General features: G+C 44.4%; 1 protein-coding gene across 1 annotated transcript in view; it reads left to right on the forward strand.

The window, feature by feature from the left end:
• The first annotated feature begins 281 nt into the window (after positions 1-281).
• The window catches only part of LOC123997707 (OTU domain-containing protein 7B-like), a 34,042-nt gene continuing 8,203 nt past the window's right edge, over positions 282-26,120 (forward strand). The window contains 9 exon segments of the mRNA XM_046302195.1: positions 282-476; positions 22,345-22,565; positions 23,004-23,186; positions 23,427-23,654; positions 23,843-23,944; positions 24,360-24,487; positions 24,588-24,685; positions 24,904-25,031; positions 25,156-25,305. Coding sequence (XP_046158151.1) covers positions 22,481-22,565; positions 23,004-23,186; positions 23,427-23,654; positions 23,843-23,944; positions 24,360-24,487; positions 24,588-24,685; positions 24,904-25,031; positions 25,156-25,305 — 1,102 coding nt within the window. The 5' untranslated portion in view covers positions 282-476; positions 22,345-22,480.

Here is a 26,120-nt window from a genome sequence, read left to right on the forward strand (position 1 = left end):
GCACATTAGCTACATCACCCAGATGACCTCATCGAAGGAACAGTTCCCGTCCCATCCCGAGCCTTGAATCGATTGCCTGCCTCTCCTTTCTCTGCAGCCAATCGGCGTATGTAGGTTCCCCCACTCTCCCTTTTCCATTTGACGTTAGCTACACTGGGACGTTTCAGTCAAAAAGTATCGTGTGGTCATTGGTGTTTTGGATTGTCAGTCAACATCAGTCTGTTTTGCGATTGGCAGGCGACATAATTTGGCTACCTCAGCTGGCCCGACTCAGAAGCGCCTTGGTTGACATTGTTGTTGTTGTAAGTAAGAAACTACTTTGTCGTTGAGTCTTGTTTTGGATTAATTGTAGACTGCAACCTCCGTATTAGATCAAAGTCAGGAAAAACCGGTCTAACAAACTTGGTTTTTACAATATTTGTCGAGAGGAGGACCATTATGGGACGATGAAAGAAATATCTGCGAAGCCGCTCAAGGTAAGCAGACAAGGGACACTCAACTGCTAGCTAGCTATCCTAGCTAACGACTTTAGCCTGTAACATTATAGCTATCTGGCAACATTTTGGACAGGACGACCCGTAGCTGGCTTTGTATTAACCTTTTTATTGAGTTGGAAGGAACTAGCTCGCTAACTCATTAAATGGGAATTTTTAAGTGGGAGACTCATAGACGGCTAAAACATGAACTAGCTAACTAAGTTACCTAGCTAACGTTAGCTAGTCAGCCCAGCCTTATAACCCATTTAGCTACTCGCTAGCTAGACTTATCAACGTAACTTGCGTTAGTAACGGGCTAGCTAGCTAGCTATATGTCGCGTTAACAATGTTGCTTCGGTTACTGTGCCTAGCGTTAGTTAACTACGTGCAGGATAACTTTGCTAACATTAACGTTAGCTAGCTGGCTGGTTTTCTTTCTTGCCCATCTGCCTAGTTAGTCAGAGAAGGATAGGACGAATATGTACTATGCTTAGTTAACTAACGTTAGTTTCGTTAACAAATGTAGCTAGCTAACGCTTAGCCCATTCATAGACGACTTACACATACCAGTCGGCTCCTTTAGTAACGTTACATTCTCGGGCTAACTAGTTAACGTTAGCTGATTAGTTAGCCATTATACTCTCTCCTGGTACTCTCATACAACTCACCTTGTATCATTCTCTCCCCATCTAACGTTAGGTCTATGAATCCATTTAAGGAATGAGCAACTTCAAACGGGAGGCCCCTGTCAGTCAATTGTTTTGGTGAAATATTCAGCAAATCGAAGCCCTGTTGCTTGCTATAATTAACGTTTTAAAGTAAACCCATAGACATGCAGAGAGTATCAAATGTTATATCAATACAAGGGACTCCTGCTTTATGGTTATTTGCCCCAGAGTTTAATAATGGCCTGTATTTAGGCTATTGCTTAGTTAATTGTAAAACATTGACAATACATTTCAGTGGGTCACTAATATTCTTCCCTGACGATTGAAGCCAGTGACATAGGCTTTGGCAGCTCCACAGTGTATATGTTTATGTAAAGACCTCTCCTCATTATGTAAACTATGCATTGCGCCATTGAAAGGGTAGCATTACACTTGGACTTGAATTATTCAGCTCTTTATTTACAATTGATTTTGTTGGCTTGTAGTCTGGTATAGGCAGCCATCCTGCAACATAAAAGTAGGACAGAGACATGCTCTTCACTTCTTAGGCCTACACGGCCTTCTCTCTGTTTCATTATGTAAAGAAGGCACATTGTTAGAAGAAATGAGGGTAGTCTAAACCTTAGCAACTCTACCTTCCCTGCAGCTTTCTGACTGCTGTTTGTATGCACTTTGACCTGAACCCATGTGTGTCTTATACCCACTACAAGTACGCTATGCATTATACCATACCATGATAATTGCCAGATGAAGCATAATTTTGGGAGTTGTTATGATATCTGTGTTTTGGCAAGAAAATTCTCACTCAAGACCATGTGGTTGTCGTTGAAGTTGTGACCATTTGCATTACAACACTAGTCGATCGAGCATACCGCTTGGGGAGAGAAAGGAAACAAAAGGGACAAATGCAGCAAATGCCTTTTTATAGAAGTACAAGTAGAATTCAGAGGGAGCACACAAGCACAGTGAAATTCTGAGGGATCTATTATTGCAGTGGGAGGAAGAAATGCATCTAGCCCTCCCACCTCTACTCATTTCAATGGCAGTGCAGGGGGATGCTTGAAAGGCAAAATGGATGAGCTAACTGGCAAGAGGAGTATTCCCCAGTGAGCAGACTGCTAGGTTATGAGTGCAAGTTTGCATCGTCAGGCTTCGTTACACAAGTCTTCCCTTTTTCAAGGAACGCATTGATCATACAGCGTCACACAGAACACCTGAGAACATCTTTTGAGGAGACTGTATAGTGTCCTTCTGTGATATTGAGATTCTCTAGTACAACTAAGACACTGTGAATGACTGTTTTAGTCCAGCAGTACATGTCAAATATGTTACACCAAAAAAAACACAATTAAAAACAACAGCATCACATGGAACAAAATGGTGTTCTGAAGGCATTTGTTTGACAGTGATCACTAGTTGTTTTGCATAGAGCCCTTTGACACTTGACAATGAAACATGGAAAATCTGCGGTTCATGGCTTAATTTGCCATTTTTCATGCTTCTCCACCAACATTCAAATGTTTAATTTTTTTTTGCCTCTAAATTTCCTTGAGATTTATAAACACTACACTTTGTCAAAATGGATGGCTGGCTGAATCACAGGTGGGAGAAATATGACACTGATGACAGAGAGCATTATCACCATAATCCATAAAGGCAAGGGATTATCCTATTGACCTGGTGACATCATAATTCACTTATATGTTTTATCACCAGTTGAGCATTGTGGAAGTTTTCAGGGTGTGCTTGTCTACTTTATTGGTGTCCTTTAGCCTATGTGTGACACAGTGAAGTCATCCACACATGACAGATCTGTGTGCAGTTCCCTTGTGAGCACTCATGTCTTATTTGAACAGTTCTGTGGAAAGAAAAACCCAGAGTCCATCCATTTGTCCTTTAGGATCCTTTCCCTCTTTCCACTCTCCTTATCTAGCACTCTCTCAAAGCTCTAGTCTAAATGATTTGTCACTGTACAGTTTATAAATGCTCTGAAGTGTTACATATGTGAAGTTATGAGTTAAGGCTAAACTCCCTCATCTCTCTCTCACACAGGCATTTAGCCTACCATTGTGTTGGTTGGCTTTAGCCATCATAACTGTCTCTGTGGGGTAGGAGAGACTGAATATTATATTTCAGTGTGGAACCCTGCTGCCGCAGCAACACCTAGTCTAGAGATACAATTTTAAAGTGGTCTCTCGCTGGGCTCCCCCAAACAGCTGTTCAGTAAGAGTATGTTTCAAGGATCCAGTGTCAGCTTCAGTGCCAGGCCCATGTAGATTAAAACTATTCCCATAGGATCCCTCTACCCCCACAAACAAGGTCAGATTAATAAGTAAATGGTTGAGTGCTTCTCCAGGTTAGTGGGACAACTGCATGACTCTGCGTCTCTTATTGCCTCGCGAGGTGTTAAAGGATTGTAATTTGTCCTACCACGACCAAATGCTACAGGGTATGCAAATGCAGATCTAGGCTTTTAGTATCCCCATGCATGCAGGAGTCACCCCTTCAACCCTGGTTGTTGCCAGCTTAATGTTCCAGCCAACATAGGCATTTCGTTGCTGTCATCAAGGAGGTCAGACCTTGGGTTACCAAAGTTAACCTGGACTCCTGAAAATAACAGTGTAGAAGTGGCCTACATGGGCAATTCATCATTTTGGGAGAACTTAATTGAGCAGCTGACCAATTCCGCCATGACTTTAGTTCTGGGTTAACAGATATTACTTGGGCCTAGTTGCTTACTATGACTGCAATATTGTTTGTGGTTATCTCACCTAGCTACCTTAAAATGAATGCACTAACTTTTAATTCACTCTGGATAAGAGTGTCTGCTAAATTACTAAAATGTCAAATGTAATGTATACGTAAACATGAATGGACACATCCTGCCCCCCTTCGTGAAGAAATTCTCTAATTAGGCGACGACGATTTATTCTTCAGGTTCGCTCTGGTGGTCACAATTACTGCTTTACACAGCACATAGTCTTCATACATTTTCATAAGACTTTATAACCATGACATGCGAGACATCTAGAATTCCACCACCATGCACCCTGCATCCTTGTTTGCCAGCACACATCATGGCCCAGACAAGACTGTACCAGATGTGCTTTGGAAGAAAAAACATCCCCATGATTCCTCAGCAGAGGGGCGATCAATAGGAAGCTTGTCTCTGAGATCCTGTGCACCCAGACTGCGACTCATAAAAACCCTGTTCAGCCCCTCCCTCCCCTGCGTGCCTGGATGCCTGCCAGCCTTTTGACACAGCAGCCTTGGCTGTTTGTGTCAGGGTGGCGAGGCCTTCAAAACCATGCATCAGCAATCACACCCCGGCCTCTCCCCACGTCCCTACCTAGTACCTACCTCCTTTGTGATCAACCAGAGACTGGGTGCGTGTGCCCAATGCTTTGGGATACTCTGACTGGTTATTTTACCATTTTATGTGGGGGATTTGTACTCAACTTTGCTATGCCAACTCTTTTCAGAGGCATCACTGTGGTATGATTGAAGGATGTTGAAAACATTGAGTTCTGATATAAAACAATGGGACACATGCTCACAGTTTTGCTTTTCTGAAGCATCCCCAACATTATCTCAGCATCACTCTACGGATGTGCCAACCGGGTCAAAAGGTTGTTGGGTATAGCCAAATAGAGGGGTGAATGGGTACAGAGGCTAATCGCTTGCCCTCTCACGTAAAAAAAGATCTTACAATCCCCCATGACTGGGCCCTCTACCCGGAAGGAAGCCATGGTAAGATCACAGGACTGCTGGCTCCTCACCCTGCCTCTACAACACAACAGCAGTCCTTCCCACTCTCTCCACTAGATCCAAGACAGAACAGCAGTAATTCTATCCCCGCAGGAGAGGAGCCTCTCGCCCAGGGTGATGTAAAGCCACTGCACTGCCTTGTCTGCTAAGCCAGCACCACGTGGGGATTCACATGAGCATTAATGCCCAGGCCTGTCACTGCTAATGCTTGTTTAACCGCTGCCGTTAGCCTAGCCACGGACTGCTTACAGGTTCGGTAGGACCTTGCACATACATAGGATGGGCCTACCCGATGTTGAAAATAAGTTAATTATATCACAGCCAAACAGATAATTTACCATTCATTTTGGGCTGACAGTATTCTGACTTGAGGTCCACAGGTGCAACTCGGCATTAATCATAATTTAAGCTAATGTCAATGGGAGACTTAAAATTCAAGATATTGGTAGTAGGTCTTTGAACAATTGCAAATATCAAGACCTTTGTATTCAGTGTTTTTTGAACAAGAAGATTGTTGTTGCCTCCTTAAAAAGATATATACATAACAAATCTATTATAGGATTTTTACTTTGACTTAATTTACAGGTTTTGTAATATGGTCAGGATGTATACTGTTCTTGTTTAGTCCTGTGGTTGTTTCCACAGAGCAGTGCAGCCAAAGATGCAGGTTTGCTTCTAAGAAATATCCGAAATGCGTGAAGGAGCTAACTCCCACCCTTTTAAATGTGAGTTATGTAAGCCTTAGCTCATTGTTCTATACCCACAACAAACCATGTTTTTGTGAAGTCTCATTGGCATCTACAACACATTGATGGCCTTTGCATGTTAAGCTACTGGGGAAAGCAAATATTGGTCAACATTTTAAAATTCAGTCTCATGCCTCTTACTGCTCTACCCCATAGGGTTTAATTGCTTTTATAAACTGGGTGGTTAGAGGAGCCCTGAATGTGGATTGGCTGACAGCCGTGGTATATCATATCAAGGGTATGACAAAACATTACATTTTTACTGCTCCCAATACATTGGTAACCTGTTTATAATAGCAATAGGGCACCTCGGGGGTTTGTGGTATATGGCTAAGGGCTGTGTTCAGACACTTCGCGATGTGTCGTGCCTAAGAACAGCCCTTAGCCATGTATATTGCCCCCCCCCAGTGCCTTATTGCACAATTTCATCCAAATAGGCTAGCTGTGTTCGGACGATGCAGAAGCTGGCATTTCTGCACAAAGACATCAATACAAAGCAGCTAGTGCCGTATGAGGAGTTACCGCCCACGGTGTGCTGAGTTTAGGTTGGCAGTTCTCCGGTAATACTGAAACCAGGGCAGATTGTTCCCTGAGTCCAACTAAACAATTCTGCTGCAGTCCTTCATTGGCATAGCAGCGCTCTGCTCACACTCTGCAACTGACAGAATCAAGCTATATTATTTTGTTTATCCACAGCATTGAAGTGCATTGACATGTAAGCAGATGGGGACAAAGTGTAGGCCTAGTCTCATTACAACACACACAAATCAAACATGCCCTCGTAAATTGTCCTGTTACTCCCTTTCTGCGACCATTCTCTGTGAACTACCCCTGTGTCCTCACAGGTTGCTACATGGCACAGCAAGGCACAATATGGCATGGGTCAGCACCGCATGGCACGACACTGCATGGCACACAGCACTGGTCGGAGGATATGTCAGGGGCGTCAGTACTTTTGGCTGCTGCCTCGGCATCCCACATCCCCATCTGAAGCCATCTGCTATGAGTGGCTGTTAATTAGCACTGCTTCACTGTTAATGACTGACTCTGACTACAGCGACAGGCCCTGTGCACAGGGCAGGGTTACCTCTGAAGCCAGGCACTGGGCAGCTGTAATAAAGTGCCCAATGGAGCATGGTGGCAGGAGAGGAGAGAACGGGCTGTTCTGAAATACTCCATGCCATATGCACATGACACCCACCACCAATCGTGAACTGGGGGGAGGAGTTGAGACGTCCTTTTCCTCACTTGAGGAAGACCGTTTGTTTGTAAGTCAAAATTTTTTCAGACCTCGGCCACAAAATGCTTGGCTTAGCCATGACGTCAGCTCTCAGACACTTTGATAAACAGTTTATCTGGAAAGGTATTACTCTGCACATTTGAACTGCTTGAACTTGGCAGTTACTGCCATGCATGTCAACGAGGATATCGTGCCTCTGTCTGCCAAAAACATTACCGACTACCAGGCCCCCTAACCCTTCTGTACCCTACTGGAGTTAGCCTACACTATGAGTTGCTACTGAAAAGCCTGCAGTAGCTAGTCCTACACTGTCAGAGAACACTGCACACTTTACTGGTGGCATAACCCATTTACCCATTGAAGTTCAGCAGATACACCGGAGAGAGCGAGCAGGAGCCTGTCAGGGATGTTTTGTGTTTCTTGTAGACAAGCTTCCGAGCCATGACACTTGCAGACATAGCTGATTTGTTTGCTCGCCGGAACTTTTTTGTCTGTTTCCCCGCCTCTGTTTTCTTTCAGTTGTCTGCTGTTTAAAAACTTTGCACAGTGGGGAGGTGATACGTTTGTTTCATGATTATGGAGGGGTATTTTTAGGCTGTGAAAAGTCTTGTAATTTTGGCACCTTGTAGATAAGGGGCTGGCTTTCTGTATGCGTTTCTAGCTGTGGTAACAAACCGTACAAACGTCTCTTTTTTTTCACAGTAGAACATACAGGGTCGACAGTTAGCTATCACATGGAATGAGAAGCTTGAGTATTTAAGGAGTGAGGGAAGACTGGGAACAAGCGTTACTGAATGCTTACAGCAGGCTTAGACAACATGTGGGATCCCCTTATGCCATTCAATGTTTCATGCCACTTTGTTTTGTAGCCTCCTTCAGACGGGATGTGGTTGATGTGAACTTTTAGCTATGTTTTTACAAAATAGATTAAATGATGTATGCTAATATTGCTTAGTCTGCTATGGACTAGTTTTATCTGAGGTATTTTGGGGGGGTAAAAGAGTTGGTGCTGACGAGCTGAGCCAGGTGTGTGTGGACGAGAGGAAGGGTGAAAGGGGCAGTTTTTTTGGGTGATGACTGGAAATCTCTAAGCCCTGGCTCCAGCAACATGCCCTCTCTGAGGGTGGTCATCCCATGGAATCTCTGACATCAGCTCTCTCTTTCTCCCCCTTTTCTCTTTCAGTTAGCGCATGAGCAGTGTGCCTTTGTATTCAGTTGCACAGCTTACCTCAGCTGGTGTCCAAGCCTTGATCAAGACTGGAATCTCTGAGTTCATGAATGAATAGATGATGACCAAAAGACCTGGCCTAATTCGAAGGGAAAACAAGTAACAACCCTTTGTTTACCCAAACTCTTGCGCCTGTTGTTGCATTACCATATTTTGAGATCTCGGTTTGGAGAAGGGAGAATAGAACAGATGCAAAGTTTGGTAACAGAATGACGGTTTGTATTGTATGTGCCATCGACACCAAACTAAAGCTTGCTTTGCTATGGAAAACCAATTTTTCACTAATAAACTCAAATCAGTAGTTTTCACGGTTCAATTGCCTGACATCTCAGAAAATGTTCCAGCTCAAATTTTGCATTTCATAGATTTTTCTCCAATGACCAGCTTAAACAAATGTTCTTTGACCAGAGGAAATGGTCCAACTCCAATTAAATATTGATTTGGCTAAGAGCTGGAAGGCATTGAAAATTGGAGACATTAGTCTCGCCACCTGAACTGGTTAAGCACATTTTCTTAACCAAACGGACAAAACATTGACGGTACCATTAGCAATACACCAATTTGCTTGCAGAACAGGAGTATTTAATATTTTCAAAAATAGATCATTATAAAGGCGAGATGTGGAACAGAAACTACAGTATGGGCTTGTCTTCTCGGCTCCTGTCTGGTCACAGATATTGCTTTGTTCCTGCGCCATGTTTAATGGGCACTCAATGATTTGCATTGTGTTGACTCCCACGGTGTTACGTTGCTTAGCGTAGCATGACATTGGGCTAATGTTGGACAGCTCTGTCTCTTATGATGTCCTGCGATTTGTTGCCTTGTAGTGTGTAGCCTATGGTCTTGGACTGTGCTTCTTTGTCCAGGGCTCCTGCCTTTCATGTTTCTGCAGCTATTCAAAGCAAGAAGTAGGTTACTTCAGTTGATCTGCGTTATGCCGACTTGTACAGCAAAGACCATTGCTGCTGTGTGGTATGCTTAGCTGTAGTTGCAGTATTCTGAAGCTCAGGAGGAACTGGGAAAATGGGCTTGATTTGACTTCATTCCTCCGCCAGACAAGCTCGGCCTCCTCAGACGTAGCGGTGCAGTTATGTAATGAGCTAGTGGGCTCAGCTTCAGTCAGTAATCACACCATTGTTTGACTTCCTCTAGTTGTGAAGTGTCTGTACTCTGTTTAGTCACTTTATGATCTCTTGATCCTATTTCTGACTGATCCCTGGTACATTTCACTTGCTGAGAATGAGGGATTATTAGTACATAAGAAGGAAGGCTTGGGGCTATTACATGTTCATAAGATTTGGTTCTTTCTTTTAAAGCTGTGATTAGGCTAGCCTTGTATGCGATACAGGGTTTCCAAGTACAGTAATAGCCTATCAGGCTATAGTTGGCAGTCTAGTATGCCACTTCATAAAGTTCATAAATCAGTCTAACCAAATAGCTTAAGCTGTTGTTCCAGTGTTTTTGGTCATCTCTGAGCTGCTGTGCCTTGGACTACTGTGCCACTTCCTAACCCCTCTTCACCTTTCCTCCAGCCCAGGGGTATGGGCCTACCACTGGGCAACATTTATCATCGCTGACGCAACTCACACAGCCTCTGTTGTCTTATCAGCCCTTCTATATTATCACTTGTGATTTTTGCAGTGGTGAGAGGGTGTTTCACACTCACTGAGATCACAGGGAAATGTTGATTTAAACTAAAATAGAACTGACACATTTAGAGATGTGGTCATCCATCTTGTCCTGACTGAGGATGAAATGGGAATAGAACAACCCAATTGTCCTTTGGAAAAGGCTGACTTAAGGCAATATGTTGATGACAATGGAACAATATAATTGTAAAGCCTGAGTATCTTCAGGTGGTACGGTACAGTGGCTAGCCGTACCGTTTTCATATTGGGCCTCAGGCTTTAGCTGCTCTCCCTCTCGAGTGAAAAATGAACCTCACTTTACAGATGATGAATGACTTAGTGGGCCAAACATTAAATGGCAAGTCCTTCTGCTGTGCACTAGTGACATCCAACAACCCTGCTCCCCCTTCACTGGAAGTGCAGATACCTCTCATTTTGTAAGGATGCATAGAGGGCTGACTCTAACGAATGACTGCCCATAAAAAGCTAATTCTCATTTGGTCATATAGTCAGTCTTGTCCAAAGCTGAGATTTGTGAGTTTTAAAGAAAAGAAAAGAAAAATGGAATAAAGGGTACTGTAACAGTTTTCCTTGGGTTAAGTTTATTTCAATCCTGTCCACAGCTGGCAGCACCCAAGTGAAACCTCAATTCGGAATGCGTAGCTGCACGCGACCCCATTGTACTGTCCATGGTCAAATTGGTTTCACATTAGATAGTTCCCAACTAGCCCCAGGGATATCAGTAAATTACACAATGTAGGCCTACATGGGACAATATTTTAATGTCAGTAGCTCCAAATTTCAATTACTTAACCTCAAACGTACTATATATTGTAAAAGTGCATATACAAATATTGAGGTATTTTAATGAGACAACTAAAAGATTGCAACATGAAAATATTGTCCCATTTACATTGCACAATCTATTGATGGTGTTTAACTAGCCCCAGAAATAGGGTATCCCATGTCAAACCAACTTTGCCGCAGTTGCACACCAGCCTGCTAATTGGTGAAAGAAGTTGGCTAGCACTAACTAGCCTAGGCAACTACAAGACACAATACCTGGTTATTTCAAGTTATGTACGAACGCTTGTCACGTGGGAAAACACACACAAGGCACCCACTAGTAACCGGAAGGTTGCAAGTTCAAACCCCCGAGCTGACAAGGTAAAAATCTGTCGTTCTGCCCCTGAACAGGCAGTTAACCCACTGTTCCTAGGCCGTCATTGAAAATAATAATTTGTTCTTAACTGACTTGCCTAGTTAAATAAAGGTAACCCCCCCCAAGACAACTCTACTTTGGCTTCAGTCATGGCCGCTGCATTTAATCACCAAGCCGAAAAACGAAGCCAAATCAGGAAGTTGAACTCCCTTTAATAATAGCCTCAAAATGGGGTCTTTTTGCTTCATGAGGTTCTGAATACGACTATGTGAAGGGTTGGCAGAGGTCACCAAAATTCTGAAATATCAGTTATTCCAGAACTGTGCATCTTTCTTAGCAGTAGGCCTACCAGTTTATTTGATGCTCCCCCTGTGCGCTACCACAGGCAATGCAGATTTATCATGAAAGAGTGCCTGTACAGCTGGAGCTAATTTCTTGTCCAGGCTTGATGGAAGTTGGTGGAGCAAGATGTCTTGTAGGCCTAGATAGGCAAGTTCTCTTAGTGCTAGGCCTATAGTGGAGCAAGTGCAAAAAACACATCTAGGTCTTGGTGTAAGCCTACTTAAGTAATGTAGGTCATATTGAGTGACCTTACATGATTACACAATGTGACATGACAAAGCATTTGGAGCAGTCCCGCCCTTAATAACTAGGCTATAACCTAGTCTTTCTCGGTCTTGTTGTGCTAAACATTTATCTTAGGCTAGATCACTTCCTATAATATCTGATTAATTTTAAAGCAATGGTTCTATAGACCTATTCCTGCTTGGAATGATATCTCTAGTATTCTTCTGTGGCTCTCAGCTGCTGGGGTTATGTAGCTGTGTGTTAGACCAACATGGCTACAAACCACTTGCCAAGGAGGTCTCTGCTGTTTCAGTGACTAATCATTTAGTGTCATGATTTCAGGCCATGCCCCTTTTGGGTCAATTTATCATTCAAAATGTGTCAAGCAGCACTATCTTTTTTTCTATGTTCATTTGATTCAGTGTTTGATTTTTAGGTTTGTACTAGTCTCGTGACAACAAACATTTCAAATGTCTGTCAGGAGACTGGGATATGAAAGATAGTGTGGAACATTTCTTCTGTGTGTCCTTTTTTGTGTACTTGTTTGTTTAGAAGAATCACGATTTTTGAGGGGGTTCACCTACACCTGCCCATGCATTATTTTGAATTTCAGAATGGGGGGGTGTATTTGGCCCATAGACGTTCCAAGGCTTGTAGAGCGAGAGAGAGAGTGAGGTTGGGGTGGGAAGCTGCCAAACAGAATCCGCTTCTTGCACTAGTCCAACATCTCCCCGTCCTCCACCCAGAACCTAATGGAGTAGCTGGCCAGAGGTTCTGGGTTGCTGACATTAGCTTTCTACTAACCTGTTAGTCAAAGTCAGATTAGCACCGCATTGACTGTGCTTACACTCCACTCTCGTTTCTCCTAAGTCACTTGCAGTAGGCCTGTTCTTCACATGCTTAAATTAGACTTCTCTCAGTCTCGTGGAAGTCTCTGTTTTGGTTAGCCTGCAGTTTCACTGCTGGAAGCCTATACTGTAATGGAGGTAGTCTCTCCATCCCTTGTTTACCTCCATGAATCTTCCACGGGCCCACACAATGGCTGCAGCAGGCCGTGGTGACCTCTTCATGTCTGCTTCAGTGATCCAGGCCTCTCCCAGGGTCAGCACCCACGTGCTAGCAGCAGCTTCCATTATGTAACCTCTCAGACAAAAGCCTAGCCGGCCTGCACACATCACTGCCTGCTCTGTGCTGGCAGCAGGGCCATTATGCTAGTCAGGTCATCGCTTGGGTGTCTCTCACATAACCTAAACAGGATTGAAACTATTTTTGGGAAATTCTGACTTAGTTTCAACCCCTGTTCTCTTACATTGCTGTCAATATTTGCAGACACAATATTGACATCAATGTGTTGTCTTTGTCGATTAATCACCCCTAGCAGCCATCAACTAATAATTTAGTGGGACCCTTCCCTAGTTTTGTGGCCCTCACCTCATTGTCAAGAACTCCTGCTGGTTGATTCGTCAGAAGCTGAGTGCGTCCACCGGAATGGATGATGTTGGAGGCTGGTAATAACAAACTCCTTTCACTGGTCTGTTGGGTCCATTCTGTCCACAGAGCGACACATTACCAGCAGGCATTGGCACTAGCTTGTCCGTTGATACATCATTATTTGTTGGACTTAGTTCGCTCAACTCCCAGCAGTAGGTGTAATAGTGTTTCTCAAACTAATCATGTCAAAGTGGCTTTGTATGTCAAGAGGCTTTGTATGGAGGCCAGGGCCTAGGGAGATATTGTCCTGCTGGCTTTTTCTTCTCTCACTAGTGTAAACACTAACCTACCACCAGAGCCAGAAGTACTTGTCCACTCAACTCCTGTCTCTTTTGAATGATGAGTATACTCACACAGCCTCTTGCCAACAGATGTACAGTGCCTTCGGAAAGTATTCATACCTTTGAATTTTTCCATGTTTTTGTTACGTTACAGCCTTATTCTAAAATGGATTAAATAAAATAAAAAATCCTCAGCAATCTACAGAATCATAAAACACGGGACGAGATGTTAAAAACTGTCCATTGTGCCAATAGATGGAATGCACTCGCATGAGATTTGCCGTGATGTTGACAGAGTGGCATGGGAGGTTTATTTCTTAGACTGGGGTAAGATGTCAATTTTTGGGACACATCCTCAGTAGTGTGCCTTCGAATCAGTGGGTGTTTCGGCCTTTAATCACTAAACACCCTCATCAAAGGTGGCCAGCTAAAGGGTGATCAAGCCTTAGCTTGTGTCCCATGCCCAATTAAGATGTCCCACAGGACTGTGCAAGGCAGGGGCGTCCTCTTCTCTGAGCCAGCCATACAGCTGACCGCATACCTCATATGCCCTCCTCAAGTTGGAGGGATCTGAATTGAGTTCTCAGGTGGGGGTGAGGGTCATGAAGTTATAGCCCAGCAAGGGTCCTTCCGTTTGATCCAGATCCACTGGCTACCTCTTTCAGCTGCTTGAGAAACTGCTCTGACGGTCTGCCGCAGAGCCTGTCCATGGATTCCAAGTTCTTTCAGCAACCTGATGATGGAAGAAGCCACGAATCCTCTGCATCCCACTTCAACTGGCCAGACTTTTGCATTCCAGCCACGCTGAGTTGCGTCTGCTGCCAACTCTGTGTAACGCAGTTTCTTACGTTCGTAGGCCTCTTCAACAGAGTTTTCCCACGGGACTGTGAGCTCTATGATGTACACAGCCTTTCGTGAAGGGGACCAGAGTACCATGTCTGGCCTAAGGTTGGTAGAAGCAATCTCAGGTGGAAAAATGAGTTGCTGGCCAATATCGACAAGCATCTTCCAGTCCCGGGCCATAGCTAGGTGTCCAGTTTCTGGCTTTGTAGGAGGATACTTGGGCCTTTTCTGTCCCTCCCGGATGAATGTTGTTGTTTTGACGGGATTGCTTGTTTTTGGAGGTAATGAATTGGTTGCACTCCTCTTGGTCTCAAGTGCTGCAGCCAGGCTCTTGAGGACCTGATTGTGCCTCCAGGTGTAGCGGCCTTGTGAGAGGCTGGTCTTGCAACCTGTCATTATATGCCTGAGAGTCGCTGGAGCTGGGCAGAGGGGGCAGGTCGAGTCCTCGCCATACCATTGATGTAGATTTTTTGGTGATGGAAGCACATCATAAACAGCTCTTATGATGAAGCTGATGTTGCTTGCCTCCATTTGCCAAAGCTCACTCCAGTTGATCTTTCTCCTCTCCAGGCCTTCCCACCGCGTCCATTGCCCTTGTTTAGCAAGAGAGACAGCCTTTGCACTTCTTGCAGTCTCCTCCTGTCTGCGCACCTCCTCGACCACCAGCTTCCTGCGTTCAGATGTTGTTGCCTTATGGAACGTTGGTTTGCTTGCTGCCAGGCCAAAGCCTCCTCTTCCATGCTGGATATTCCCCACAATGTCTTGGTGTCTCAGGGCTGATGTTGCTTGCTGCACAGCATTGGATGATGTCCATTTCCGTCCAGTTTGTAGGGGAGGTGCAGCCTTGCTAATGGTCTGGTCTTTGGAGTCCTTCAATGTCATCTGAAGTCTTACTTTAGAGCACTTGTACTCCTCCGTTAGACTTGTAAGAGGTAGTTCAAGGACCCCTTTGCCATAGAGGCCGATGTTACTCAGGCATCGTGGGACACCCAGCCATTTCTTCACGTATGAGGTAATGGTTCGCTCCATCTTCTCCACTGTTGTTATTGGGACCTCATAGACGGTGAGTGGCCACATTATCCGGGGAGAAGTCCAAACTGTAGGCACCAGAGCTTGAGCCTCCCAGGCAGTAGGGTCTTGTTGATGTTCTCAAGACCGTCGGCGATGTCCTGCCTTACTTGCTGCACTTGATCTTTATCCCGGAGGCTTTCGTTGTACCATCTACCCAGGCTCTTGATGGGTTGCTCAGACACCGTTGGTATCGGGTCATCTCCAATGCAGAACCTCACATCTTTAAGCTGTCCCTTGACTATGGAGATGCTTCGAGATTTGCTTGGCTTGATTTTCATCCGTGCCCACTTGATGTTATCCTGCAGTTTTGCAAGTAGCCGCCTGGTGCATGCTGCAGTGGTGGTCAGTGTAGTCATGTCATCCATGTATGCTCGGATAGGTGGGAGACGGAGCCCTTCCTTAGTTCTCTCACCACCGACCACCCATCTCGATGCCCTGATGATGACTTCCATGGCCATAGTGAAGGCCAGAGGAGAAATTGTACAGCCTGCCATTATGCCTACTTCCAAGCGCTGCCATGTTGTTGTGAAGTCAGGTGTTGTGAAACACAATTGCAGGTCTTGGAAATAGGCCTTTACCAGTGTAGTGATGGGTTCTGGTACGTGGAAAATGTTGAAGGATTCCCAGAGGAGTTCATGGGGAACTGAGCCAAAGGCATTGGCCAAGTCGAGGAAGATGACATAGAGGTCTCTCTTGTCCTTCTTAGCTGTTTGGATCTGGTGCCAAATCATACTAGTATGTTCCAGGCAACCAGAGAAACCAGGAATGCCTGCTTTCTGTACAGATGTATCAATGTACTTGTTCCTTTCCAGATAAGTGGACAGCCTCTGTGCTATTATACTGAAAAAGATCTTCCCTTCGACGTTGAGAAGGGAGATTGGTCGGAATTGACTGATGTCTGTCGCATCCTTCTCTTTCGGGATTAGCACACCACCAGCCCTTCGCCATGCCTTTGGTATTATTTCCTTCTGCCACACTATCCTCATGAGCCTCCAAAGAAAGCGTAGAACATCCGGGGCGTTCTTGTAGAGCTTGTATGGTACTCCATTAGGCCCAGGAGCCGAGGCCGCTCTTGCTCTTCGGACAACGTTCTCTACTTCCCTCCATTTTGGAGGGTCAGTGTCCAGATTGAATTCTGGTGGTTGAATAGGTGGGATGTCATGTGGGATGATTATCTGCTCATGCCTTTTCATGTCCTGGTGGACCTTTTCCAGATGTTCTTCCAGTTCAGGCTTTGTAGTTTTTAGGATTCCGCACTTTTCCTTTGCGAAGAGATCTTTGACAAACTTAAAGGGGTTTTTATAGAACCGTGTTCTTGAGTGTTCCTTCTTCCTACGAAGTTTCCTTAAGTTTTCCGCTCTTCGCAAGGTTGCCAGCCGACATTTAATGTCTGCTTGGAGTAGCATGAGACCTTCTCTCTCTGCATCAGAGGCCTTCTTCCACTGCTTCCTCAGCTGCCTTCTCTCTCTGACAAGTATCTCGATCTCCTGCTGTCTCCTAGATTTGGCTGGCGCGGGAGGTGTCTTGCCACTTCTCCTTTCGTTTACGCCAAAGCGCTCTTCTCCGTAGTGGTAGATAATGTCTCCCATCCTTTCAAGCTTTTTCTCTGCTTTTCCTACCTGTTGTTCCAAGATTTTTGTCAGGTCGTTGTTGATTGTTTCCCACTCTCTCTTTTCAACGGCTTTGGGCCACTTCACACTCGGTCTGTGCCCTTTGATCTTTTCCTCTTTTAGAGGTCTCTGTGGTTGGGTAAGTTCATCCACCGGCATTTCTGTGCTTGTGTTATCCTCCTCAGTTACAGGGGTGCTGATGCTCTGCGAACTTTGGTTTGCGTCCCGTCGCTGTGCTTCATTCGACTGATTTGACTGGCTGCTTCGTAAGAAGTACTGGTCAATACGAGGTCCCTGTCTCTGCTTCTCTAACAAGCACCTTTTCCTCCTTGATGGATCCTTAACCCCCTTGCCGATGTTACTCTCTCCCAACCACAGCTGCACACCTGAAGTGTGTGTCCTGCTGCTGTTATGGTTGTCTCATGTGCTGTGTTCCTACTCGTAGTCGTTTCCGTTCCTGGGTCCGTAACCGTGTGATCAGTCGTTGAGCCATCTTGCGCCCCAGCTCTCGCAGGCTCTAGGGGTATGTTCCTTTGTTGACTTTCAGTAGCACTTAGCGGGTGTCTCCAACATACTGAAACAGCGTCGGAGACTGCCAACATGGGTAGCTAACCCATGACAGCCCCAGTGGGGTCTATTCCCTCCGGTCAGCTGTCTCTCCAAGCTGTCACACAGACTTTCCTATGTTGTCAGCTGTCCTTTCACAGCAGTCACTGGACTGGTCCAGATAATCAGAATCATAAAACACGGGACGAGATGTTAAAAACTGTCCATTGTGCCAATAGATGGAATGCACTCGCATGAGATTTGCCGTGATGTTGACAGAGTGGCATGGGAGGTTTATTTCTTAGACTGGGGTAAGATGTCAATTTTGTTTTTGTTTGTTACGTTACAGCCTTATTCTAAAATGGATTAAATAAAATAAAAAATCCTCAGCAATCTACACACAATACCCCATAATGACACAGTGAAAACAGGTTTTTAGAAATAGCTTATTTGCATAAGTATTCAGACCCTTTGCTATGAGACTCTAAATTGAGCTCCGGTGCATCCTGTTTCCATTGATCAACCTTGATGTTTCTACAACTTGATTGGAGTCCACCTGTGGTAAATTCTATTGATTGGACATGATTTAGAAAGGCACACACCTGTCTATATAAGGTCCCACAGTTGACAGTGCATGTCAGAGCAAAAACCAAGCCATGATGTCGAAGGAATTGTACATAGAGCCCCGAGACAGGATTGTGTCAATGCACATATCTGGGGAAGGATACCAAAAAATGTTTGCAGCATTGACCGGTCCCCAAGGACACAGTGGCCTCCATCATTCTTAAATGGAAGCAGTTTGGACCCACCAAGACTCTTGCTAGAGCTGGTCGCCCGGCCAAACTGAGCAATCAGGGGAGAAGGGCCTTGGTCAGGGAGGTGACCAAGAACCTGTTGGTCAATCTGACAGAGCTCCAGAGTTCCTCTGTGGAGATGGGAGGACCTTCCAAAAGGACAACCATCTCTGCAGCACTCCACAAATCAGGCCTTTATGGTAGTGTGACCAGACGGAAGCCACTCCGCAGTAAAAGGCACATGACAACCCGCTTTGAGTTTGCCAATAGGCACCTAAAGACAATGAGAAAGAAGATTCTCTGGTTTGATGAAACCAAGATTGGCCTGAATACCAAGCATCATGTCTGGAGGAAACCTGGCACTATCCCTAAGGTGGATCATGGTGGTGGCAGCATTATGCTGTGGGGATGTATTTCAATGGCACAGACTGGGAGACTCGTCAGGATAGAGGGACAGATGAACTGAACAACGTACAGAGATCCTTGATGAACACCTGCTCCAGAGCGCTCAGGACCTCTGACTGGGCCGAAGGTTCACCTTCCAACAGGACAACAATCTTAAGCACACAGCCAAGACAATGCAGAAGTGGCTTGAGTAGCCCAGCCAGAGCCTGGACTTGAACCCCATCAAACATCTCTGGAGAGAGCTGGAAATAACTGTAACGCTCCCCATCCAATCTGACATAGCTTGAAAGGATCTGCAGAGAAGAATGGGAGAAACTCCCCAAATACATGTGTGCCAAGCTTGTAGTGTCGTACCAAGAAGACTAATCGCTGTCAAAAGTGCTTAGTAAACTTTCTGAATACTTGTGTAGATTTGATATTTCAGTTTATATATATATTTTTTTTGTAAATTAGCAAACATTTCTAAAAACCTGTTTTTGGTTTGTCCTTATTGGGTATTGTGTGTGTGGATTGAGTTAGCATTTAATCAATTTTAGAATAAGGCTGTAACGTAACAAAATGTGGAAGTATTTTCAGAAGGCACTGTATAGTTTTGTTGAGGGTAGGCTGGCTCCTATCCACAGCGGCTTTGGGAAAATACTAGTACAAGCGATGTGAACATAGCCTTGATGTGATGTGTAAATGTGAACAAGCGTGCATTTCTACACAGCAAGTGTGTTGGAGACCCTGCAAAGAGAAGGCTTTTTTTTGTGGCCGACTTTGGAACGAGGCACTGGAAATACTCTGGTTTAGAAAGACCTTTTGTCCTGTTGACTTTCTTCTCTTGCCTGCCTGTGTGCCTTTGTTGTAAGGAGAGAGGGGGATGGGTGTTAAATGGGTGGGTGTTTAAAAAAAAAACATGATTCATCAGGTGCAGCGGTGAAGAATTCACTGAGTCAGAGCTGAGGCAAGAATAGAGGGTGGATGAGCTGAGGCATGGGTGGAGCTAGATGACTGCAGGTAACAAGGATGGTAGTCCACTCACAGCTTGAACTTTAGTACCTCAAAGCCGTAACATGAGACGTGGAACATTTGACCATATAGTACGCTATGGTAGGGCTGGGCGGTATACCGTATTGATGAACAGGCCGGTTGGGGTTTTTACTTTACCTTCTATAACGGTATTTGAATGTTTGGTTTGTTAAATGGGATGCGTAGTGTCTAACGTACATTTTTATAGTGTACTTTGCTACTTGAGTCATCTCTCTCCACTCTATGCCACTTTCCAGACAGGCCTAACCACTCAAGAAGCGCATTTGTTTTTCCTCGACCACGAGACACTTGCATCCAGTCTGCATGGTCAATGCAGCATATGCAACAATGTTGATGACAATGATGCAGTTGTCACTTTTAGCAAGTTGTTCTTAAATCTTGTTAGCCGCTAATGCTAATCGCTAGCTAGCTAAAACATTTACTGAGTATGAGCAACCGGAAGCTAATTAGCAATACAGCTAGATAAAACCAGTGATGGTGTAGACCTATGTCAGCATGTTGTTTGTGCAACAGTATCTTTGAAATTGAAGAGGTGAACGCAAATCAAGAATATTTTAGCTACATGAAGTAGCTAAGAGATCATTCAATGTAGCCAATGATTATAGGGTCCCCTAGGAAACACCTATCAGCGTTTTAGTTTTTACCCTGTCACAATATCTCCTCCCTGGCATTTTCATTTGTTTTTATGTCAAACAACACTAGATTAAAGTGCCCACTATTATATTCCAACTATATAATTGGAATCATGGAAATAGAATGTATATTCTAACAGTTAACCCAAGTGTTTTGCTCTAAATTGCAAGTAAAATTGCAACATTTGGTAAAAAACTAAGGCCCACATTGGTTGCCCATATCGTGCAGCCCTACATGGCAGTGATCTCAAATGCTGAAATTGATGAAAGTTATGATTTTCTTTTTGGTTTGAAGTTGTTTTATACTGTTCAATTCAATCAGAATGGAGACTACGTTGTTTGTGTAATTCTGTTGTTTTTGTCACACTGCTTTGCTCTATCTTGGCCAGGTCGCAGTTGTAAATGAGAACTTGTTCTCAACTGGCCTTCCTGGTTAAATAAAGGTGAGGAAAAAAGACTCATTGAAATCACTTAGAATGTATGTGTTGCCACCCTAGGGTCACGCACTACTCATAAAGCAAATTTAGAACATTTAAAAAAAAAAAAATCCCCTGATATAATAATTTGGCCATATCGCCCAACCCTATCCTAGGTTACCAAAGGATGTTGAAGTACTGCTTTAGAGAGCATAATCAAAAGAGCATAATCTCAATTCCGATATTTATACCGAACAAAAATCTAAACGCAACATGCAACAATTTCGAAGGTTTTACTCAGTTCATATAAGGGAATCAGTCAATTGAGATAATAAATTATTTTGGCCCTAATTTATGGATTTCACATTGACTGGCAGGGGTGTAGCCATGGGGGAGCCAGGCCCCAGTCAATCAGACCCCCCCACCACCACCACAAAATGCCATTATTATAGACAGAAATACTCCTCAGCATCCCCCACTCCCCCTCATACAATACTGCAGGTGAAGAAGCCGAATGTGGAGGTCCTGTGGTCATTAGGCTGGTTTGACGTACTGCTATATTTTCTACAACGACATTGGAGGCAGCTTATGGTAGATACATTGACATTCAATTCTCTGGCAACAGCTCTTGTGGACATTCCTGCAGTCAGCATGCCAATTGCACACTCCCTCAGCTTGAGACATCTGTGGCATTGTGTTTTTCATATGCCCCACCTGTCAGGTGATGGATTATCTTGGCTAAGGAGAAATGCTCACAAACAGGGAAGTAAACAAATTTGTGCACAAAATCTGAGAAATAATGTTTTTGTAAGGAACATTTCTGGTATTTTTATTTCAGCTCATGAAACACGGGACCAACTGTTTACATGTTTTATATTTTGATGTATTATAGGTCACATATTGGCACAGTGCTACAGCCAAACACTAGCTGCCTTATGGACTGAGGCTTCTAGTGTCAACATCTATCTTATTTCTGTCAGGGACATTTCTATTTGTCCTTGCACTTGTATCGATTGCCCTCTCCATCTCTCCTTTCAATAGCCCATCTGTAGAAAATGTATTGTTCCCCAGTCTCGATGGGGGTCATCATCATTGCTATTTGCTACTCTAAAAACCTTGGTTACCATAGTAACATTACATTTTGCCTGGTTCAGTTATGCCTCTTTTCAGTCATGTGCTTTCTATTGCCTATGGATTGCTGTAGTTTTGGACTTTATCTAAACCCCAGTCATTGTTTGAGTACACCAGACCCTTTGTGTGCTGAATCTCTAAATGAGACTTCTTTGCACTGTAGTTCAGAGTGTGCTGTGTAGGTAGAAAACAACCTAGAGACCCATTTGCATCATCCCAACATGTTATTTTGTTGCTATGATTCAATGCAAATGTGAACACCTTTTTTAATTTGCTCAACAGCTCTGTGAGCAGCCTACCACAACAGTGGTCTTGGGTGAATGAGATGTGGCCAAGCATAGGGGTCAACAGGAATCTTATTTTCCACAGAGATGTTGCCCTTTACCAAAACAGGCTTACACGTGGGTACTATGAAAGGGTCAGTGGGATTATGGTCTATCTTTTTTTATGTGTGTTAGCTGTTAATAAGATTACATTTAACACACTTGAATCCTTTTTCCTGGACCAATAACATTCCACAGCACCTGCATGCTGTACAAATGGATCATAGTTTGATGCCAATTCAGGTTTACATTTTCATCCGTTTTGCTTATTTTTGATTCTATTCAGGTTTGGCTGGACGTGTAAGGCAAGTTGAAGAGCCCCTCTCCCCATTCCCCTTGGTCCAGTGGTCTTGTTGGGGAGGGCGGATCCCCTGTGTTTTTCTGCCCTGATGCCCCCCGCCGCCCTGTAAATTCATGATCACATGACCTTGGATATGGACGCAGTCCTGTCCGACTTTGTCCGTTCCACTGGAGCCGAACCAGGACTAGCCAGAGACCTGCTAGAGGGTGAGTTGCAAGGCATTCTGGGGTAAAATAGATGGTTTTATGGCCAACTGCTAGTGAGAGGTATAAATTGAGCAGTGCACCTCCCAGTTAGAGCTTTTGGTAGATGTTGGTTAGGTAAGCTATCATGTAAAAGGAGGAAGTTAAATCCAGAAGAGACTCAACTCTTGTTGCCTAGCAGCAGCACAAGTTGCAGATACGAATATGGGTTAAAAATGTAATGCACTGCAGTAGCTATACGGCAGTGAGAGACAAGACGTGCTCAAAATTCAAGTATTTACTCAAGCAACGGAAAGTGTCAGTGGCCTTTACAAACGATAACAGTCGCTATGGTTCTGTTGACATATGGTAAATATTTAAACTAATGACTTGTGTGGATCTGACTTTCATAAAATGCGTTGGCTTTTTCGGTCAGGTATGACTTGTCCTTTTCATTTGCAGGGAAGAACTGGGATCTCACCGCCGCCCTCAGTGACTTTGAACAGCTGCGACAGGTGCATGCTGGGAACCTGTCATACTCTTTTGCTGAGGAGAGAACGTACCCAGCCCCGGAGAAGGAGATGGCCAGGGTGGAGCGGCCCCTTCTGCACCGTCAAGAGGAGGTGCTGCAAGGTGAGAACAGTGGTAAGTGTAAAATAATATTTTGGGCATAATGTCATTTACTCACAACCACTTATCTGTTGTCCTCTTGTTCTCCTCATTGTGATAAACTAGAACCCTCTTTTTGTTTTGTTAATTCACTTTTTGTTTTTGGCAATTCTCAAGTCAGCCTTCCTTGTATACTTTCCCCTTGTCCAATTTCTCTTTCCCACCCCTTCCCACAATTAACCTAAACTCCTTTTTTTGTGATACATCCTTCTGCAGCCACAGAGAAGCGTCTATCGAGAGGCATCTCCCATGCCAGCTCTACCATCGTGTCCCTGGCACGGTCACACGTCTCCAGTACGGGCAACTGTAGTAGTGAGCCCCTTCTGGACACGCCTTTGTGCACATTCCAGCTGCCCGACCTCACTGTGTACCGGGACGACTTCCGCGGCTTCATCGAGAGGGACCTCATTGAGCAATCTATGATGGTGGCCCTAGAGCACGCCGGTGAGTTTAACTGCACGGGTCCACTGCTGCCATTAATTGCAAATAAATTACTTTATTCACTTCTGAGGCAATCTTGTTAATTGTGTTGTGTAGATGACTGTATACACCGTAGTTTCTCAGTACTACACGTGCGTTCTGAATTGTTTTTTGTGTGAGTGAAACCGCGAGTGACTTCTGTTTACGTTAAGGCCGACTCAATTGGTGGACACGGGTAGGACCTAACTGTCAGAGTCTATTGCCATTGGCAACGAGTGGGGACGGAAACTGCCTGTTGCATGCAGCGTCATTGGGTGAGTGTCATAGCCTTTCAAACAAGATCCAAATCTAATGTGTTAGGTCATACTCTCCTATGTCAACCAATGATGAGAGCTTCATTGTTAGCTGAAAGTAAGCCCTTGAATAATTGTGATACACATTAAAGCTAAGCGGCAGTGTCCTGCTGGAGAGGCTTAGCCCAGAGCAATTAAGACCCAATTGAGGTGTAAGCATTATATGCAAAATGCCTTGTAATCCATCCTTAGAAATGGGGCTTTATTTGTGATATTCCTGAAGCTAAGGCCCATAATGGCAGCTTAGGGTAATTAAGAACAGAACTCCCACATCAAGCAACTTGCCTTTTGCCTTGAGTAAGGTTTGGATGTAACCACTGGTTTTCCTTTCTTTGAGATGGTGTTGTTTATACTATGTGTCTGTACGGCCTTGCAGGTATGTGGGGCTTTCATGACCGCGACCTGATGCTGCGGAAGTCTCTATATGCACTGATGGACCACGGCCAGGAGAGGGAGTCGCTGAGACGCAGGTGGAGGTGGCAGCAGACCATGCAGAATAAAGAGGTGGGGAATTCACTAGGATGGTTCCATGTGAAACTTAGTCCAAGGGATTGTTTACAGTCCAAACTTCCATTTCAGTGTATTGAAGTGTGTGTGTCCACAGTCTGGTCTGGTGTACACAGAGGAGGAGTGGCAGAAGGAGTGGAATGAGCTGCTAAAACTGGCCTCCAGTGAACCTAGGATACACTATGGCAGCAATGGGTAAGACCTGTCTTGGACATCTCTCACACGCATTATTTATGTTAAGTATGTATACTATTATATTAAGTTTGAGGCATACCACATGAAGTTACGGCCTTTCATGAGCTTCTGTTTTGGAACGAAGACTTATGATAGTGAGAGGAAAATGTTAGATAGTGGCTGCCTATGTCACTTCCCGGGTGTTTCCTGATCTGACCCCGTTTGTTTCCTATGTGCAGGACGGAGTCATCAGAGGAGCCTGTGTACGAGAGTCTGGAGGAGTTCCATGTGTTCGTCCTGGCCCATGTCCTGAGGAGGCCCATAGTAGTGGTGGCAGACACCATGCTCAGGGACTCTGGAGGAGAGGGTAGGAAGATACATTTTGATATTACCAATTGGCTGCCTTACATCATAAGCTGTGCTTTATGAACTTTAGTGTTGTAGTGGATTGTGATGTTTTATGCTAAACGGTATTCTGCTTCCCTTACCAGCTTTTGCCCCCATCCCATTCGGAGGGATCTATCTGCCCCTGGAGGTGCCAGCTGCCAAGTGCCATCGCTCGCCCTTAGTACTGGCGTACGACCAGGCCCACTTCTCTGCCCTCGTTTCCATGGAGCAGAAGGGCGGATCCAAAGAGCAAGGTAATGTTACGCATCCATCATCAGCCTACTACAACAAGCCAACACGTCTCATAGTGAAGTGGGCCACTTGAATAGACTACACCTCACCAAAGTGGAAATTGGAGGAACTCCACATCAATCATAGTCCCAAAATTGACTAACGTGTAAAAAAATATATATATTTTTGGACGTCAAATGTTTTTCTAAAATGAATAAGTCTGAGATTAGGGCTACCTGTGACATCTCTGATGTTTCCTTTGAAATATTTGAAGGTTCGGTTTTGAATTCAAGTAATTCCCTTGACTGACAGTGTTTGTTCGTAAAATAACACTCACTTGACGTTCCGACTGAAGAGTAGCATTCTGATCTCACATCAGTCAAACACTGACGCTAAAGTTGGCTAGCTTGCTAGCTACTTCCAGACACAAACCTTCCTCTGACCCTTTTACTCACCCTAGAAGAGCTGGTTATACTGTTCTCTTATCTAGAAGGGTTCGTGACTAAATGTCAACTGGCTTTTTTTTTTTGCCAGTATTTTACAGAAATATGTCAACTGGGTGTATGTCATTTGTAAATTCATCAATGATTCTGCATTCTGGGACTCTCAAACCAGAGTACTGATTGGAGTAGATTGCCAGTGTTCATGAATTTACCCCATGACCAACATCAAAGTACGCCTCCAAGACACAAATCTTGTCTTTTCAGTTGTATTTTCTTAATGTGGCATAGGAAAACTGAGGTGAAATTGGGTCCCCCTTACAGTCCCTCTTTAGTTAGTACTTTGAATCAGTTGAATGACAATTGCTGGATGAAAGAATGCCTTTAATTTGACTTTG

Source organism: Oncorhynchus gorbuscha, linkage group LG15 (assembly GCF_021184085.1).
Source record: "Oncorhynchus gorbuscha isolate QuinsamMale2020 ecotype Even-year linkage group LG15, OgorEven_v1.0, whole genome shotgun sequence".
Lineage (NCBI taxonomy): Eukaryota > Metazoa > Chordata > Actinopteri > Salmoniformes > Salmonidae > Oncorhynchus > Oncorhynchus gorbuscha.